The sequence below is a fragment of the Pipra filicauda genome, unplaced genomic scaffold (assembly GCF_003945595.2).
Source record: "Pipra filicauda isolate LSUMZ 115617 unplaced genomic scaffold, ASM394559v2 scaffold63_size3267554_pilon, whole genome shotgun sequence".
Lineage (NCBI taxonomy): Eukaryota > Metazoa > Chordata > Aves > Passeriformes > Pipridae > Pipra > Pipra filicauda.
The window spans coordinates 3,203,808-3,222,166 of record NW_024104798.1 but is presented as its reverse complement, the minus strand read 5'-3'; the positions used below and the strand labels follow the sequence as shown (position 1 = coordinate 3,222,166).

Here is an 18,359-nt window from a genome sequence, read left to right as displayed (position 1 = left end):
GGAAAACCAGAGGCATGTTATCTGAACGTCATCACCCCGAGGTGGCGATGCAGGAGGCAGGATCTGTATCCCCACCCCGGCCACTTACTGCCGCTGTATTTGGGAACCCAGCGCACGTTCGTGGGCAGCCCGTTGATGTTAAAGTGCTTCCCGTCGAAGTCAGCACACTGCTCATCCCGGAAATCCTTCTTCAGCTTTGAGCATGGTTCGGTGTTGCAGGATTTAAACTTCATGCGGCGACCCACACAGTATTTCCCACCATTTTTGGGCCTGCAGAGACAAGATCAGGCTAGACATGAGATGAAATTGCAGTTCTGCACCTGCTCAACACAGTCAGGATTTGCAACACCATTTTGTGGGCTCTGTCTCAGTGCATACCTTTAATTATTAGCCTAGACTGACAAGCAGGAAATGTTATGCAGGTGTCTAACAAAAAGAGGTCGTATATGTGATGCTAAAAAGGGATGAAAAAGGGAGTAATTGCTTTCTGCTGAATGACAACATAGTGAGAGAAGCTAGAGATGAAGAGCAACATCTTCCTCCTCATCTGAGGATTTATTGTCACACCAAGGGATTCTGTCCAGCACCATACTTCCACAACCCCTTCGGTCCTATGAATTTGATGGCTCAGTTTGCATCTGATCTAGTGGTTTGCAAATAACTAACTACCACATGAGAAAGAAGAAAGGGCTTCCTTCCCTGCAGAGGCTGAAAGGCCAGGCAGCACTTAGTCCTTCAGGATTTCTAGCCCCAAATGTTCGAAATGGTAATGTTGGACACTTCAAAACAATTTTATCTCCATGTATTCCAGAAAGCACCAAACATGGCCAATAAATACTTTACCTCCATTTTATAGCAGGATGACAGTGGTATAAACTGGGGAGAGAGATACCATCCAAGCCACATAAAAGCCAGTGGATAAGCCTAGGAGAAACTGTCATTTTGAATTTCCTGACTCCCAGATTCAGGGCTGTAGTCATAAAACTATTTTTGTCCTCATATGTAGACGGAGCCTTTGCCAGAAAACAGATCACTCTGGGGACTGAAAAAGCCTCTACCATTCCAGCTGCTGTCAGCAGTGGTGCAGGAGTGAGCCGCACATCAAAATAACCACCAAACCTACATCTTCTACCCATCTCCAAACAAAACGAGTGCCAGCGCTAGCAAGAAGTGCAGATTAGAAGAGCAACTCACTGGGCTCTGCTATCCTGGCACCCACACCTCCTGCCTTCCAAGGCTGTTTCCTCAGGATCAGCTCTGCCTTACCTTGGGACCAGACACCCATCAGTGCCCCAGGGATGCTGTCAGAGTGCATCTTCCCTTGGAAGGGAGGGAAGCTGTTTTGCACACTTGGAGACCCTTTAAGATGCAAATGAACGAAACGGAAACGGGAACTACCCCTGCCCTTAGCAGGGAGATGCTCACTGTGAGCTCTCCACTTTGCATGCAGCCAGCACCTCTAACAAAAGAGACAGCACCCCCCTGCACATGGAAGACAGCCTCTACACACAGTGAAACAACAAGTTCCTACAGCTGAACAGAATTTTTTAGCATCTCTACACATCCAACACCTAGGAAGCCCGGCAATGCCTTTTCTCCCAAAAATAACAATTCTTCACTCTTATGCTTGAAAACTCTTTGTGACTCAAGTAGCAGAGTTCCTGTAAAACAAACGGGGAGACAGAGGCACAGAACAGCTTGCCCTTGCTGAAAGATTGCCTGCAAAGCAGGGAAAGGCAGGCAGACTTCCCACCTCTCCATTAGCACCACACTAGGGATGCTCACTCGTTTGGCAGGAGTTGCCTCCTTAAGCGGTTCCAGATGAGATGATGAGAACTACCAGCTACAAACGTGGGATTTTTCCTGCCAGCATCCTCTCCTTGCTGAGATCCACACTGCTGTGGTGCAGACCGTTCCAGTCCTATCCCAAATGCCAAGGGGTATGATTTGTCTTCAGGCACAGCCTGGAGCAATAGCTGGTAACATCAGCTCTACCTGCTCCAAGGGCAGCTCTCATGTGCCACCTGGAAATGAAATGTGTGCCATTTGCAAAGGTTTATGATGCTTCCAATTAAAGCAAGTGCCCGTGATAAAAAGCCCAAGCAATCACACAGTGCCCAGTGCAGATTTCTAATTACATACTGATTTTACACCAGTTCCTAGTGGAGCAAGTCTAAGCCTGGTTTCTACTGATTTAGTCTATTCTCCACCTTGTTGTGTCACACAACTTGAAATAACTTGATTACACCTGGGACAACTCCAGAGCTAACCCAGTGCAGCGGTCCCTGTAATTGCTGGGGTTTTCCCACCACTGGAGGCTATCCCAGGGACTATTCCCAGAGCCCAACCTGTAGACTACTCCCATGCAGGCACATTAGCTACCTCCAGCTACAAAGGGACATCTCAACAATCTCACTATACAGCACTTAGGGAAACTTAGTTGTGGCAGCAGCACACTCTAGATCTTGGTGAGTCCATGTCATCCACGGGGATTCATTTTCATTTCGAAAGCATTTAAACCACAGCAGAACTGTTGCAGTTTGACAGAGGCTCTAAGTTACACAAACCTCTAAGAGGGCATTTCTTTAAAAAAAGTTGCAGTTACAACATTGTTATGGTAACCACATTGCTTCCAATATAAATCAATTTAATTAAAATGAAACTTTTAAATATTAAGTTAGTTACGAAGAACTTGCAGGAGCATTTTCTTTTTTAAAGGGTATGTCTAACAAAATCTAAAGATTTTAGTTTCCTCTTCTCTAGACATGACCCCTGAGACTGAGATAACATTGACACACCATGAACTGAAGGATGCTAAAACTTGCCATTGTGTTGCAAACTGTCAGCGTCATAACTGTGGCATTAAATCTCCCCTCAGACAGAGCTGGGAGTCGAAGCACACTCACACTTCTGACATTTCAAAACTGCTCCAAACCACCCTGACAGTTTTAGGGTGTTTTTAAACCAACACTGCTTTTCACAGTGTCTAAGGAAACAGAAAGAGCTGAACCTGAAAAATAAGTCAACCTTATGTGACATTGATTTTCAGTGTCACTGCATACTTCCCTCTACGTAATATTTTTATGGATAAACAACAATGTACCACAGAGACAGAAGGGAAAGTAGTACATGCATAGAAATCTCCTTGTCCACTTTCAATCCAGTATCACTCCCTTACAAGCTGCTGCACACACTCCAGCCTCACTGCACTCCTCCCAGTAGCCCAGAAACTCTTAGGCCCAGGGAATGGTGGGGTCTAATCCCCACTCCCACCCCAACAGGTCTTAAATATGTGATGTTTAGTGCTTCACCTGCAATCATTAACTTTGAATATTTTCACTTGCAGACCTTGTGGCAGCACCCAACTCCCAGGAGTCCAGGAGCACCAGGTACAGGCACCCCTCCAAGAAGTGCTGTTTTGGGGCTGCTTTGCACTTGCTCACCCCCATGGGTGGTACCTCTGCCTGGGAGCACAGGCAGCCACAACGAAAGGCCCCTGAAGAACTGCAGGGCACGTGTGTTCATCTGCATATCTGCCAATGTACCTGTCCTGTACACGTACCATGTACCTGTGCGTGACTGCAGAAAAATCTGCGAAGCTCTAGTGTGCACAGATCAGTTTGAGATATCCTGGGAAGCCCTGGGACTGGGAATTGGTTGGTGTGCTGCCAGTGGCCAGCACAGTCATCTATAGATGTGTTTACACGTCAGGCTGAGACAGCTTTCAGCACAGGTGGATACTTTTGTGATGGACTAAAATGCAAATGTGATCTGACTCACATCCAGAGATAACACTCCCCCATCCAGAGAGCCATTCCTGAAAACAGGGCTCCTGGTATTGACACCTTATCAAATATATCCTTTCCCATAATTCTGCAGCTATGTCTTTCTGTTGAAACCAGGGCTTACACCATGAACCCTCTAACATGACACACTGCAGCCATAGGCTTTGTCTACCAGCCAGCCTCGAATTCCCAAGTGGCCAAACTCAGTGGAAAGGGTCTGGTCTGGTTAGTGAATACATTCCTTCAGTGTATGTCAAAACACAGTCTGCTGCCATTCCAGAGGCTTATAGCTCTTCCTGTATCCCTGCAAGGTATTCATCCAGGTAGGTGTCAGAGCACTTTACAGAGACAGAAGCTGCAGCCTTACTTTCTGCACTACAGTGGGAATGGGTGTCATTTTCAATGCCAGATTTTACTGGATGCAAGATCTGACTCCAGATCCCTGTGAACAGAAAAAGCTTTAAAAAGCTAAACCATCTTTGAATATAAAAGATTTACTGAGAACTATTTCAGACCTTAATTGAGGTTTCTGGGTTGGGTTTGCTGCCTTCTACAACAGAGGAGAAACTCTGTATATTTTTGAAATACTTTGAAAAGCAAGTGAGGTGAGAGAGCACCCAGGAGTCTCATCCATTTGCATTGTCTCAGCAGTCCCATGACGACACAGATGGTGGGAGCTCACACTGTGATGTCAAATTACAGGCACAAAACAACAGCCAGTGTAAAGTTGTGTGGATGGTGCTGGGACAGACGACTCCTTGTGGAGACCTTGGGAGGAGTTGGAGAAGAGAGGCCATGCCCAGCACATGACTCATGAAAAGGGGCCTGGAAAGAACCACTATCAACAATAAGCACAGAGGATTTCTCGGGCAGGTTGGTGCCGCATGTATTTAGGTGCTCTTGCAAATCCCAGCCAAAGCAATATGCCTCCCAAAGCACCAAGAGACAAAACACAAGCTATGAGAGAAGATGGAATTTAAAATCCCTCGGCTAGCCTTCAGGATAAAGGAGATTTTCTATCACAAAAAGCTATCAGTCCAAACAGATGCCCCTTCATAAGATGGGAATACATCTCACTGACAGCATCCAAGTTTTGGCAGCAGAGCTATTTTTGATCATGGAAAGATACTTTATTTTTGTCTCTCCGTGGCTACTGGAAGACCATATGGCATGTGCTGACTCAACACAGCCAGAGGAGAATCCCTTTGCACTTGTGTGTTTCTTAGCATCGTTTTAATTAATGTGCTGGTGTCCTACTCCCTAAGCTTTGACCCTACTCTTTCGACACTTGCCCAGCCGTGCTGAGCAGCCTCTCCTGTCACTACACCACCGGTGTCACAGCTACAATCTCTCTCCCTTCTCCCATTAGCAGTGATGAAACTGTCACTGGCACATCCCTAATGGCAACTTCCTTGGCAGCAAGCCATCCAACACCAATGATGAGAAAGAGGAGTTAGCCTGCTCAATCTTTTCAAGACCCTTCAGTGCAACCAGCCCTGCAGACCCCCTGTACTCTCTGTCTCAGTCCCAAACGAGAGCCCAGAAAGCCTCCTGCCTACCACCCCTTCTTCTGAAAGAAGGTAGTTCAACAGAAACCAACACAATTCACAATTTATGTAAACAGGCTGTTTTCATACCAGTTGCTCAAGCTATTACTAATATTTCGTCAGCCACATATTTGTCTACTTGAAGCCCACGGCAAAACTCCCTGCCATTTCAAAGAGTGCAGGATTTTGCATTCCAGGCTGACAGCAAACATTTTTGAGGGCCACTTTTTAATGGGGCACAGATTTCTGCTGAGGTTTGGCTAGTCTGCACCAGCTGAAATGTAACTGTATAAAGGATCAGATGCAAAAGGAGCCAAAAGCTGCAAAACCAGTCAAAGCAGGAGTAAAATGGTAGAAAACTGTATAAAAGCCGGTAGGAACAGCTGCAAAAGCAGTCAAAGCAGGGATAAAATGGTGAAAAAGGATAAAAACATGGCTCCTTCTTTTCTCCCTCCTTTCTAAATCACAACTTTGGAGGAAGAAAAACACCTCTGGAAGTGGGATCCCAGCTGTGCCTCCACAGGAATACAGGAGGCAATAAACCCATGCAGAGGTATTAGATTTTTCCTTAGCTCACTGTTGAATGGATGCCTTTTAGAGCACTTTGCCCACAAACCAAACCTGTGCCCGGCTCCTCCTTGGTTCCCATCCTAGCTCATCTATGCCAGGCAAAGCCACCCATCCCCAGAGCAGAGTCACCTGTCCCTAGGGCACACAAGGGTTGGGGACAGACAAAAAGGGGATTTCAGTCCATTTGGGCAGCCCAGCTGCTTTTCCCCATTTCACCCACTGGCACTTCCCCTCCGTGGACTTACTCGGGCCTGTTGCACTCTCGTATCGCCGTCTTTATGCCGCCACCGCAGGTCCTTGAGCAGGTCCCAAAAGGGCTCCATGTCCCCCATGCTCCGTCTATCACCGGCGCCTCTCGCTCTTTGGGCACACACATCCCAAACCGGCAGTGCTGTGTGCAGGGAAACATGGGAAAGGTGGGTTTGCGTTGCTTTTGCACCATGAGCCGACCAACAGCCCCCAGCCCGGGCGACGACTCAGGCTCGCTCATTTCCCAGCCACACACAATGATTTTGCAATCAAATAAAGCTGAACTTCTCTATATATCTTTTCCATCACCCCCGTATTTTAGTTTCTCTGCACCCTTAAATGGCAAAGTGAAGGCAAGGTGCTGAGTCCATGGAACGATTTATGGGATGAAGACTGAGGACAACAGCAACCACTGAATATTCCCTGTTTACTGGTGCTGAACAGCACGGCAAAGCTCATGGCACTGGCTTTTCAAAAAGCTGCTTATCTGATTTCCTGGAGAGCTGCAGGAACTGTGCCGTGTCAGGGGAGGAGACAGGCAATAAGGACAAAACACGAGGGAAACCTCAAACCTCCCCACAGCTATCCAAAGCAGGAAAGGAAACTTCCAAATCTAAAAGGCAATTAAAATAGAAAAATGAATTCCTCAATCCAAAGTCTTTTTTTTTTTTCACTCAGTCATAACATGGGACTTGCCAAGACCTGGTCAACACTTTTGTTTTTTAGCTATGACTCTTGTTTTCTTTTGTTTGGAAAACTGCATAAAGTCATCATGGCAAGCCCCCGTCCCCGTTCTCATGGTATAAATTGTGTCCTTTGGGGTATGTTTGCTAGATTGACTATACAGACTTCTGGAGAGGTGAGCTCTAGGGGAGAGTCACCTTCCGGCCCCACCAGAGTGGATGGAAAAATGTCCCCAAGACCCGCGAGAGCAGGACTTCCCTCTCACTGAACAGTGCTCACTAAAGTGGATTTAAACACAGAGACATGCAGATACCTAAATCTTTGCAATTATAGGAAGCCCAAACATTGCTGATTGCTCACAGAATAGAAGAGGCTACAGACTTACAGAAGAATATAGGTAGAGCATCATTAAAATATTCCCTTGCAATATTTCGCTGGATCAAGCAGGGAAACACCTGATGATCTTTATGGCAACAGGGTCAAATTTACTGATGTACAGTGTTTTTCCAGCCCTTTCACTAATAGCACAAGGTTGTGTCACGACACACACACCATGAGCTCATGCCCCTTTTTTGGACATCCTTATGAGCTGCTTTAGATAAAGCTGTTTAGGAAAACACAGCAAAAGCAAGCTGTCATAGGGCTGTGCATCCAACAGCCAGCTCTGCAGCATGCTGAACACCTTTTGCCACGATGGCTGACCTGTTGCATTGCTTTGCTGATGAAGAAAGCTGATCTCAGGTGCATTTGCCCTCCAGGCGTGGTTTGCAGGACATCTGAAGAACTCATAGCTTGAGTCCTACATGTGATGTTTGCTCAGAGACGAGCATGGTCTTTGGGCTGCAACATGCCCTAGATTTGCTTCCATCTAAAGATTTGATTCCCCAGACAAAAAACTGGCTAAAAACCATCTGCTACAGTAAAGGACAGCAATAAAATCAGCTGCAATGCCTCTTTCTTTGCTGCAGGACAAACCCTTATGATACACAACTCCTCCTGGCACTAGAGGTTGAAAACCTGAAAGCTGGGGACCCCTAGGCCAGCACTGTACAAGGACAAAGAGGTCCCACAACTATCATCAAAGTACAAAAATACATGACACCAACCCAACAGAGCTGTCCCAGAGGAGAACTTCTCGCAGCAACGTCGATGCTCACAGCTAAATATATAACCAGAGTCATGCTTGGCACCACTGACCCAGAGAAGATGACTGAATAGCTAACTAGTGAATGAACACAGCTAACAGACCGTGACATGACCTATATGTTTCCCATCCCATGGTTGAGAATTAACCAGGAAATCACCTGCATCCGTTGATTTTATTAAAAATTGGGGGGTTGGAGGTGATGGCAATTCAAAGGTGGGGAAAAGAGCAGCTGTTTTAAATAAACAGCAAGATTAGCTTATGGAAATGCAATGGTGTTTCTCGGAACCACACTGTGAACAGTCTGGCTGCGCAACCTCTGTGCCTTTCGCATTTTAAAAATAATTTCTATGTTGAGATACAACAGAAAAACTAAAAAGCTTGCCAGGATTCTCTTTCCTATGAGCTTAGAGATCACAGAATGAAGAGAATAAAAGGGGTTTTGTCTGGAGCAAATTCAAAATATCTTAAGACACACAGCTGAGCAGGAGAGCACTGGCAGGGATGGGAGACACTACAACAGACTTTCCTTTCCTTTGTCTTGCCACTGGAGTCCCAGATAATTCACCAAATCCAGCTCCCATCCTTGGGCTGACTGGTTGAATAGAGTAGCAGGGGGCAGACAAGGGCTGTGAAGCTCCATGCATGCATAACAGATACGCTACCTGCTGCCATACGGCAGGAGACACAAACGATTACTATTCCTCTCTACTCTTCTGCTATCATTCTCTAAACAGCCCTGAAAACCACAAGAGAGAGAGAAAGGCCCAAATTTACAACCCTCTTTATTTTCTTTCAGTGATTTATCTCCACCCAACAATGAGCTGGTGCTGTGAAATGGTAAAACCACCCGATGGTGCTCGCCCAGCAAAGCCAAACTCTGAGCTGGGCTTATGGCTTGATTTAGCAAAACCAAATTCAGTGTTCTCACATGCAAAATATGTGTAAGTTAATACTCTTGTGTTGTTTTAGTGTCCTTGATTTAGGAGTAAATTTAGAGCCCGGTTAAATCTACATCCCAGTAGTTTTAGCTAGATTTTTTTAGCTATTCAGGCTCCCTCATTTCCAAAGATATCTCCATAAAAAATGGCATGGTATTTTCTCCATCTGCCAACCCATACATCACAGGCTTTAAACATGCAGACTTGAGGCATTAGTCAGCAAGCACCAGTTTGACGGGGCTCCTGGCCACAGCAGAGTACCAAAATAGCAATTTATTCCTAGGAAAAGAACTCTGGACTCGCACCTCAGCACTTTACAAGCCCAAGTAAACACCAAAGAGGAGAGTGTATGATGATCCAAACTTTAACATTGAATTAGACCAACACACAGATACAAGAATTACTCTGTAAAGCCCTTTTGTGAGAACACATTCAAATGCCTGAACACAAGTAGGCTGCATTAGCTTTTCTTAAGAGCCCATCTGCTCTCAGCTGAGAAGTTCAGGTCACACTTGTCTAATTTGTCTAAACTTGTCAAATTGTCTAAATTTGTGGGCTGAAATGTTTTTGCTCACACGGTCTTTATTAAGAGCCATGCAGCTGGACAGTGCCTCTAGCATGACATGGGGTAACTGAGGGAGTGCTAATCTGCTCAATTGCAGTTGTTTGCACATCACTCTGGTCACATCCAAGGGTAACTGCAGGTTTGTTGGAAGAAAATTGCAGCCCAGATTTTTGGAATTTCAAGAAAATAGTAATTTCTGACCTTCCAGCGGTGAGCAGACCCCAAGCTCACCAACAGAGAAATTGAGGACACAAGGTCTCAAGTCACAGGGACTCCACAGATAACTAAGCTTTATCCTGTGCCTCAAAACAGGGGGGATTTCACACAAAAACATTAGAGATTCCAACCACATCTCTAATGTGCATTCTCAACAATAAAAACAAACATGTTGACCGCACTTTTCCCTAAGAAAGGAAGGCAAATTGATCCATGATGCTCATTGTCCTGAAGGAAATCAGTCAAGTGTCATTGAACAATCAAGTTTTCAGATGCATGCAACACAAGATTAATTACCAAAGAGTTCCACAGCCTGTATGGAAAATTATATCTAAAATAGCATCCAGAATTTTTATTAAAATATATATGAAAGACTATGATTTAAAACTTTGACTCTTTCTAAAGAAAACTTATTAATATTATTATTATTATTGTTGTTGATTTTAAGAGCCAGAAAAGTAAAATTTTAAGCTGTACCATGTAGAATAACATCACACTATTTTTACTAGAACCAGATGGAGAATAGTTTTGTTCAGACACAAATGATGAGAACCAGTTAGCATTTTTATTCAAAAGCTTCAGCATTTCAATAAAAGAAAAAGAAAAATCATCTAACTACTTTTCTCCAGATCTGAACAACTAAAAATTAAATACTTACTCTAAAAACCACAATGCTAGCTGGAAATTAACATTGCACATGGAAATCAAAAGTTTCTATGAATTACTGCCAAAAATGTTCCATACAGAAAATGTCAACCAATTCTATATTTTACTCTGAAGTTGTCAAGATGAGAAGCCAGCTGACAAGTTTATGTTACACAAAATTACTAATTGCTCACAACACATAGCAGATTTCTAACAAAAGCTTAGGGAAGCTTTGCAAAAGTTTTGCTCAAAAGTTCACTCAAGGGCATTAATTTAAAAAGATAAGCACTCCAGAAGGAATACCTGCTTTAAACAATGTTATGCCAAGCAGTCAATTTTAATCACATTATCTGGGCTAGAGATGATCCAGGCACAACAGGCTTAAAACACACGGAGCTGCTTTGGGCTTCCACCCTTGCAGTCAGGGCTGTACCCCACACAGCTGGCTCTGGGATAGGATGATTTTGACTGATATGCTTAGCTGAGCCCTAGGAAATACAGCTACAAGGCACAAGCCACCAGGTACTACAGACCTTTCCAGGCTCACATTCTGTCCCATCGGCCCAAGGCGTGTGCTGGGTTCGACATCCCTTGTGAGCACCATCGACGTTGATACACCAAAGTCGTCGACACTGCATCTGCTTAAATGATTGAAAAGATCAAAGTATTAAGTATGAGACACAGGCCTTACCAGATAGATGATTCTTTATGAAATTATCCCCCTAGGATTTATCACTAACTCACAAGCTTGACAGTAAGTTGATGGATTGTGAGCCTGCCATTCATCCAACCCCAAGAGACCTTATTTTGCTCTGGCAAAAGCAGGAAAAAAAAAGGTGCAAAATTTCACTTACCATATAGGGGCACACTTGAGATCCGGGTCCAAAAATTAACTCACATTGCTTGTTGACATCATAAATCAGCCCCGGGAGCTGCTGAGGCAACGTGTAAGTTCTTGATGAAGGTTCATCAAGCAAACACTCTCCATAACCAGTGCTACAACACAAATCAGAAAAATGGTGTTAAAACAGGAGGCAATGAGATTAAATCCCATTGGTGTTTGCCCAAATTAGCCTTAGGGCAGCTGCACACCACATTTGCCATATTTAACAAGCACTACAAGAGCTACTGCAAACTCAGGCACAGGAGGGTATGTTACTCATCCACCACCACCCCTGTGCTGTGACAGCAACCATCCACCACAGCACAGTCAGCTACCCTGGCAAAAGCATTTCTGAATGTGCACAACCTGCATTTAGTTGCTGAGCAAGCACTGGTACATTTTTATAAAGAATTCAGAAAGAAAAATCATTGATTAGCAGAACTGCCCAAGGGACTGAGCTCCTGGATTTGCCAAAACACCATTGTGGCTCTTGTTCTGTTCCACATCAGCACACACAGGAAGACATCACGGCAAAATAGGTGATCACTATGCATCAAACTGACCCGTGGGCTCCTGGAACGGTGTTCCCACCATGGATTAGTGCCAGGGCTTTATCTTGACCTGTGGAGCAGAAAGGCAGATTCAATCTGCCTTCTAAAACACAGCTCCGTATCTGGGCCACGGGGCTTGGAAAAGTCACTCTTCAGGTTTGAGGGGCACACACAGTCCTTAAAAGCAATATCCATGTGGGAAGACTTATTCTTCCCCATCGAGAGGCCGGTCCTTGCCAGCCTATCAAGAGGCTGAACCGGCAGGGACTGGATGCCAGGGGTGTATTCCTGCTCTATGTAAAGGATGTGTGCACACACAAATCCCTCTGATTTCCTCTAAATGCTGCACTCTAGGACTTCAGAATTACTGAAGAACTCCACGGGACACATGCACATGTAAAAACAGCCCAACACATGCATATGCAAGGCCTTACTCCAGAAATTCAGTGATGTATTTCCTACTGCATTTTGACCACATCCAGGGATTGGTGTAGAAATTCAGTGTTGGTGCCATGACGTGCTGTTGATTTTTACCCCCATCTTCCTTGCACTTAAGATTGTCATCGTGTGGCATGTTAAAACTAAGAGAAAAAGAGCAGAGAAAAGTAGAGTCACTTAAGAGTGACTCTTAAGTATTTAGCATAGCAAGAGCAACACTGTGAACTAAATGTAAGCAAACCCAAGAATTTTTCCTAGATATGCTGCTGACAGATATTACAAAATAAAAGTATTAATATGCACATATTCACAAGTGTCAACAAACATTGCTTAAACAGGGTTCCCAGCACTCATGTGCAAAAAGCTGTGCAGCACCCTGCTAAGCTCTCCACACCGTGACTGCATATATTTAGCCAGACAAATCCTCAAGGGAGCCTGGAGCAAGACGCAATTCCAGCTGCAGTTTCCTGTTCAGCTGATGGTTGCTATCATGCAGACAGGCTGGAGTCTGGCTCCACCTTCATAAAAATGGCAAATACTCTGGAAGTGAGCCACAGAGCCAGGAGTTGATCTGAAGGAGTAAGTTTCTGAAGGAGATGAATGACTCGAGCCCACCAACCACTGCTGGCTGAAGACCCTTGGGCACACCGGCAATACCCTGTGTGGGATGCGAAATGTTTTCTAATGCTGTTGAATGCCTTGGGCCATGCTGTTGCCTAAATAGCCTTGCACCAGGGATAGACTTGGCTCTTACATTTATGTGGCAGGTTTACAAAATGCCATCAAGCATTGATATCAGCAGAAATCCAAGCAAAGTTTGCAGCACTTGACATCTTGAAGAATGTGGTAAATACACTAACGGAGACAGAACGGCTTAAAGCACTGCGCTGTTTGAAGTGGAGAAGGGGAAATGACCTGGTGTGATCCTGTATTCCAAGGCTGGGGAGTTTATATTCCATTAACATGACTTCCAACAAACCACCTTTACTCTCTATAAAAGGGCACAGAGGCATTTCCTGCTTTGGAGCACCGCTAACCCCTCCTGTAGCTGCCCTGCAGCTATGGGGCAGCATTAGTGAAGGAATTAGCCACAGGTTAGGTGTGGGGAATGCCAAACCTTTGGGGACTTTCTGTCAGGAAGTGTCATTTAAACAAATACTACTGTGGTTAAAAATAGAGTCTCAGCCAGCTCTCTGTGAAGAAAAACGGAGTTTAAAACAATGAGAGATCTGTTCCCAAGTACTCAGGCATCCCACACTTACAGACCCCCACTGCAAACCAGGCGTGAGATGGCTTGGGACTGAACCAGCTGCCTAAGGGTTGTAGCCACGGAGTAAAGGACTACGTGATCTAAGATGATTTTTCTCACTACCTGTCTCAAAAAATGTCAAAATCAGTTAAAAGAAATTTTCACTGGAGGAGGTGTATCTTGAATGACAGCATCTCTGTTGGGGATGTCCAGCAGCACAAGACTTTCCCTGGGAAACAGTTCAGGAGGTGGGTCAGGCTCACTTATACAGCCCCATCACCTCCTAGATGCCCTGGGTAAATTCCACCTTCACACACAGCTGCTGCACTGCCTTCAGCAGCACCACACGAAGCTGTGGGATGAGCTGTGGCAGGCTGAGGACCTGCTCTCAGAGGGGACTTCAGTCTCAAAAGGTAGTCAAAATGTGCCTGTGTCCCTCGCCCGGGTCCTCCCCAAGGCACCTAGCACCTCCTAGCTCCAGCCAAATCCTGGCTAGTCCCAGTGGCTTGGCTAGGACATCATGTCTGCTGAGGCAGATTCTGCTGACATCCACACGTAGATATGAGGAGACACAGTAATAAGGGACATTTTGTTGGCTCTCGTCCCTTGCTTAGGTGCTGCTTGGGGTACTCTGTCATTCATCCTCCCCAAAACATGGCCCTGTTGGTTTTGCTGCTCTCAGATAGGCTTTGGAGCACCCCACAGTTTCATCTTCCTCAGTGGTGCATCTTCTACCCAGGTACATTTATCTCCTTTCAGATAATTAGGCTCAGCAGGTACCAATTCCCAGCCTGGCTGGCAAGCCCTAGTTAGCACAAATCTTGGGCTATTTAAATGTAAATGTATTTACATAAAACATACACATGGCCAAGTTCATGTGCTATTGTGAAGGCAGTGCTCAGTCCATTATCTTCACTAATTGAACAGCTCCTGTATGGGTCACAGACTGTGCCCAGCTCTGCCAAACCTAGGAGAGAACAAAGAGGATTACAATAGAAAAAGAAATGTCACCCATGGTTCAACACAGGCAACTAACATTGTCACTACAAAAAAAGTTGCTAAAAGACAAAGAAAAGGTTTCTCTTACCCAGAGTATCACATTTGTTGTGCGCTCTACAAATATCCTGTCTGAAAGCAGAACAGACCTGACACATTAATTTTCAATGCAGCAGTGAGTTAAGGTACAAGTACAATAACAGCAGTCAAAAACAACTATTGGTCCTTCAAGGGACCTTCTCATGCAGGTTTGCCACATCATCCAGAGTCCAAATTAACCCTCTACCATAGTCAGAGTTTTTTCATCTTATGCTGAACCCATGGGCAGACTTTAGACAGACCTGAATCTCTCAAAGTCATCTATTGCTATGGTGGACACATCATCCCAATTCTGCTCACAGTTACACCACTCCCACAATTGGAAATGTCCTTACACCCACATCAAAACCTGAACATTTCCCATAGCTGGATGTGTTACACACTCACAGTCTCTGACACACAACTGGCTACAGTTGTTATGAGAATATTCACCACACCTGGTAACAAGCACGGCTGTATCATGTTGAAGGTGACTTCCTTCTGGGTGGTTCTGGGATTGCTGCCACTGGCAGAAGTTTTTTAATGTAGTTTGGGCGTTGTAAGATATTGCAGGACCATCCTGATAAGCAACACACAGAAAGCAGATATTTTAATTATTCATCACAATGCTCACTACAAATGCCATTGCCAAACAGAAGGTGAAGAAAATCACTTCCATTACCTGCTCATTATGTATCACGACCAATTTCACAATAACAATATTAATTAAATTTCCAATGCTTGGATCTTTGTAGATAGAAGCCACCTGTTGCAAAAAGCAATATTCGAAATTATTGCTAACATTGAAGGAAACAAACAATTAAGAGAACACAATCATGTTTTCCATTTTATAACTGCTTTTCTCCTGAGCTGCTCTTCTACCCCACTCAGCGCTCTGATGCTGTTTGGAGAGACCTCCTGCCAGAAGCACAATTTTAGAATGAAACAAACCTGCTGGTATCACAGAAACCCAGCATTTCCTTTTGCTTTATCACACATTTCACTAAATTACAGGATCATTCTGCTCTGACATTCAAAGACCACCAACCAAGACTGTCAAAAGCAACTTTCTCGAGTGCCTGATTTTGACAGGGACAGTTTCAGACCACATATTCACTGCACATCTACCCTCAAACAGGATGAACATCCCTCTAGTGACACAACTGTGCAGGATACCCCCTTCCAGTCACTCTGCATCTACAGAGCTGTTTATTTGGGGACTGCACTACTGCATCCTAGTACCAGCAGCTATTAAAATGCTTGTCCTCAGCCTGGAAAGCCAACTCTACAACTATGCCAAGGATCAAGGTGACCACAGGTTTTTTCTCTTTGCAAGAGCAAGGGAGGTGAGGCAACCGCATAACCTATGAGCATCAGTCCCCTGGAAGGGGACTAAATTCAGCTTTTTCACATGAATTTAAATAAAAAGAAGAGTACACTATGTGGACTAAAGGGCCAGTGATATTTCTCATGCTGCCTGGCATTCAGAAAGATGGGAGAGGTGTGGGAAGGATTAGGAAACATGATGGGTCTGGGAAAGAAGACTCCAACCAATATTTCCCAGCCAAATTTTACCAATTTTTACTGTAATCCCAGCATTATCTCCATGCCTAGCCAAGGCAAACTACTGGCGTTGCACACGAATGCAGCAGAAAGGGGCTCTGTGACCACTGGAGAACGATTTGTGGGTGGATCTGCTCCCCCTGGTTGAATACTCACTATTGACATCAGTGTTAAGACGTAGTGCTGTAGGTTGGCTCCATGGTAGGCGACCATCCTGCTGTCAGCCACCACCATCACCTCCACAAACCGCGGGTAGGAGAGGAACCGCTTCGTTCTCTTGTGGCTCTTCTTTTCACCGACGGTCCCAGTCTTGTTGCTATCGCCAGAAAAAGAATTCACTTCCAGGCTGTGTTTCAACATCTCCACGTCAGATAATATGCTGCTTTCTGCCCACTGTCTTCTCCAGTGTTTCCACTTGTTCTTTTTGTGACTGTGCTCATGATCTATGGTTAAAACACAGATAAAAACAAAGTACGTTCTGGAGTGAATAAAATACCACATGTATGTTATGTCAAAATACCTATTATTACTTCAACAAAGAGTTAGCAGCTAACTGAAAGAGAAGCATTCTGTGGAAGCTCACCATGTAATCCAACATCCAAGGCTTAAATTTTAAAGTCATCCTGGGGAAGCCACTGGCACTTAGAGGTGGACATTCCTGTCAAGGCTTCCCTGCAGCAGAGCTGTCTCCTTGCCCGTGCAGGAGGGATGGAGCCTGGTGATGGTAATTAGCCACCACAGCGGCCGTGTGAGGATTCTGGGCACGTCCAAGGTGGCCAGGAAACCACAGGAAACAAAGGTCCAAATCCTGTATTTCTAACTCAGGCATGAAGGACGGCAGGATTTGGCCTTCATAGCGAAGCAATTATATATGATTTATTTCTGTCTCTAACAATAACACGGCTGGGCTTCAGTTCCCCCCCTCCCTTTATTATTCTGTGCTACAGGAATGGTAAAGGTCATCTAATAGCACAGCTGCCACTGGCGAAAGAATAGAATTCAGGAAGTTTCACATATACTGCTTTTGATATTCAATTAGGCCAAACATAAAAGCAGCCTGAAAATATACTCCATGCTGATACAAAGACGACAAAGTGAAGAGGGAGAACAGGCAAATAAAACATATGGAACATGTACAATTAAGATTTACCATCTGATTAGTATGTAATTATAGCATTATTTAAATGTAAGAGCAAAATCAGTCTTATTTGATGCCACTTAATTTTTAATCAGTTCATCATAGGAAGTAGCTAATTGAATGTGATTCATCCATGAGAGACTGTTCGTTTCTGCATTTAATATAAAGCCAGATCTGAACTACTCATCTACAACTCCAGGCTACAACCCTCACGCTCTTTGTAGCTTTAGTTTAATTTCTTCACGGTGGTGAAAAATATCAGATTTCCGTATCTGACCCACCGAGTAGGTTAGAGGAAGCATAATATTAGGGAACAAAGGAATATTCAATGCTCAAACAAGATTGAAATGATAGGAAACTTCTTAGTTATTTTTCCTGGGTAGTTTCCTTTCAGGAATAGTTGTAATAATTTCCAAAAAGAAATACATTCTCTAATATCGCGGCAGGCAAAGGAGATCAGCCAGCTTCTACCTATGTGAAAAATACTATCCTTTTGCCCTATGTGTAAATAGGCAACAGAGTATTTAAGAACTAAATCCTGTTTACTGTGAACTACCAAAGTCCTATAAATTCTTCTTTCTTGATATAGTCCAGACCACCTTAATACAGCAGAGAGTCTGCAGTTATTTGAGTAAGAATTCGAGAAAGCCAATGGCATTTGTGGTTATAATTGGATTGCCCTAGTTCCTCTGCTCTAATCAATGCCCTTGTGTTGGCAAGGTTGTGCTCTCATGCTGGCACAGCTTCGTGGGCAACCATGACATTATCCTGACTCATTCAGTGCCAATCAGTGTGGGAAGCCAACTATGCATACAAATAACTTAAAGGTGAGAAGAGGACCAGACTGAGGAGAAAGCGCTAACCTCAGTCCTTCAGCCAGTTCCCCTCCTCTCTGCACCCTCAGCCAGCCACTTGACTTTCCCTTTTAAATAACTAACTTCCAAAAGGAGCAGGCGCTCAAGGAAAAATGTGTTAAGGATGAGGAGGTGCTCAGCGAGGCTCTGAGGACTGTGGTGTGAAGCCAGAGCTCTGTACTATCCTCTACCATGGCTCCACAGAGCCCCAGATGGGACAATGAGGCTCAGGTGCCTTCTTCTCTGGCCTGCCTAGCAGAGGG

General features: G+C 44.6%; 1 protein-coding gene across 4 annotated transcripts in view; it reads right to left on the bottom strand.

The window, feature by feature from the left end:
* Positions 1-18,359, bottom strand: part of ADAMTS9 (ADAM metallopeptidase with thrombospondin type 1 motif 9) — a 76,892-nt gene that overhangs the window by 45,210 nt on the left and 13,323 nt on the right. For 2 of the 4 annotated variants that reach the window (XM_039388356.1, XM_027722996.2), the window contains exons 4-13: positions 16,261-16,547; positions 15,224-15,307; positions 15,000-15,121; positions 14,555-14,595; positions 14,329-14,434; positions 12,215-12,361; positions 11,201-11,342; positions 10,880-10,987; positions 6,148-6,293; positions 89-270 (exon numbers count right to left, since the gene is read on the bottom strand). In XM_039388356.1, coding sequence (XP_039244290.1) covers positions 89-270; positions 6,148-6,293; positions 10,880-10,987; positions 11,201-11,342; positions 12,215-12,361; positions 14,329-14,434; positions 14,555-14,595; positions 15,000-15,121; positions 15,224-15,307; positions 16,261-16,547 — 1,365 coding nt within the window. The remainder of the gene's footprint in view (positions 1-88; positions 271-6,147; positions 6,294-10,879; positions 10,988-11,200; positions 11,343-12,214; positions 12,362-14,328; positions 14,435-14,554; positions 14,596-14,999; positions 15,122-15,223; positions 15,308-16,260; positions 16,548-18,359) is intronic. The other 2 variants (XM_039388357.1, XM_039388359.1) reach the window with 1 other exon arrangement.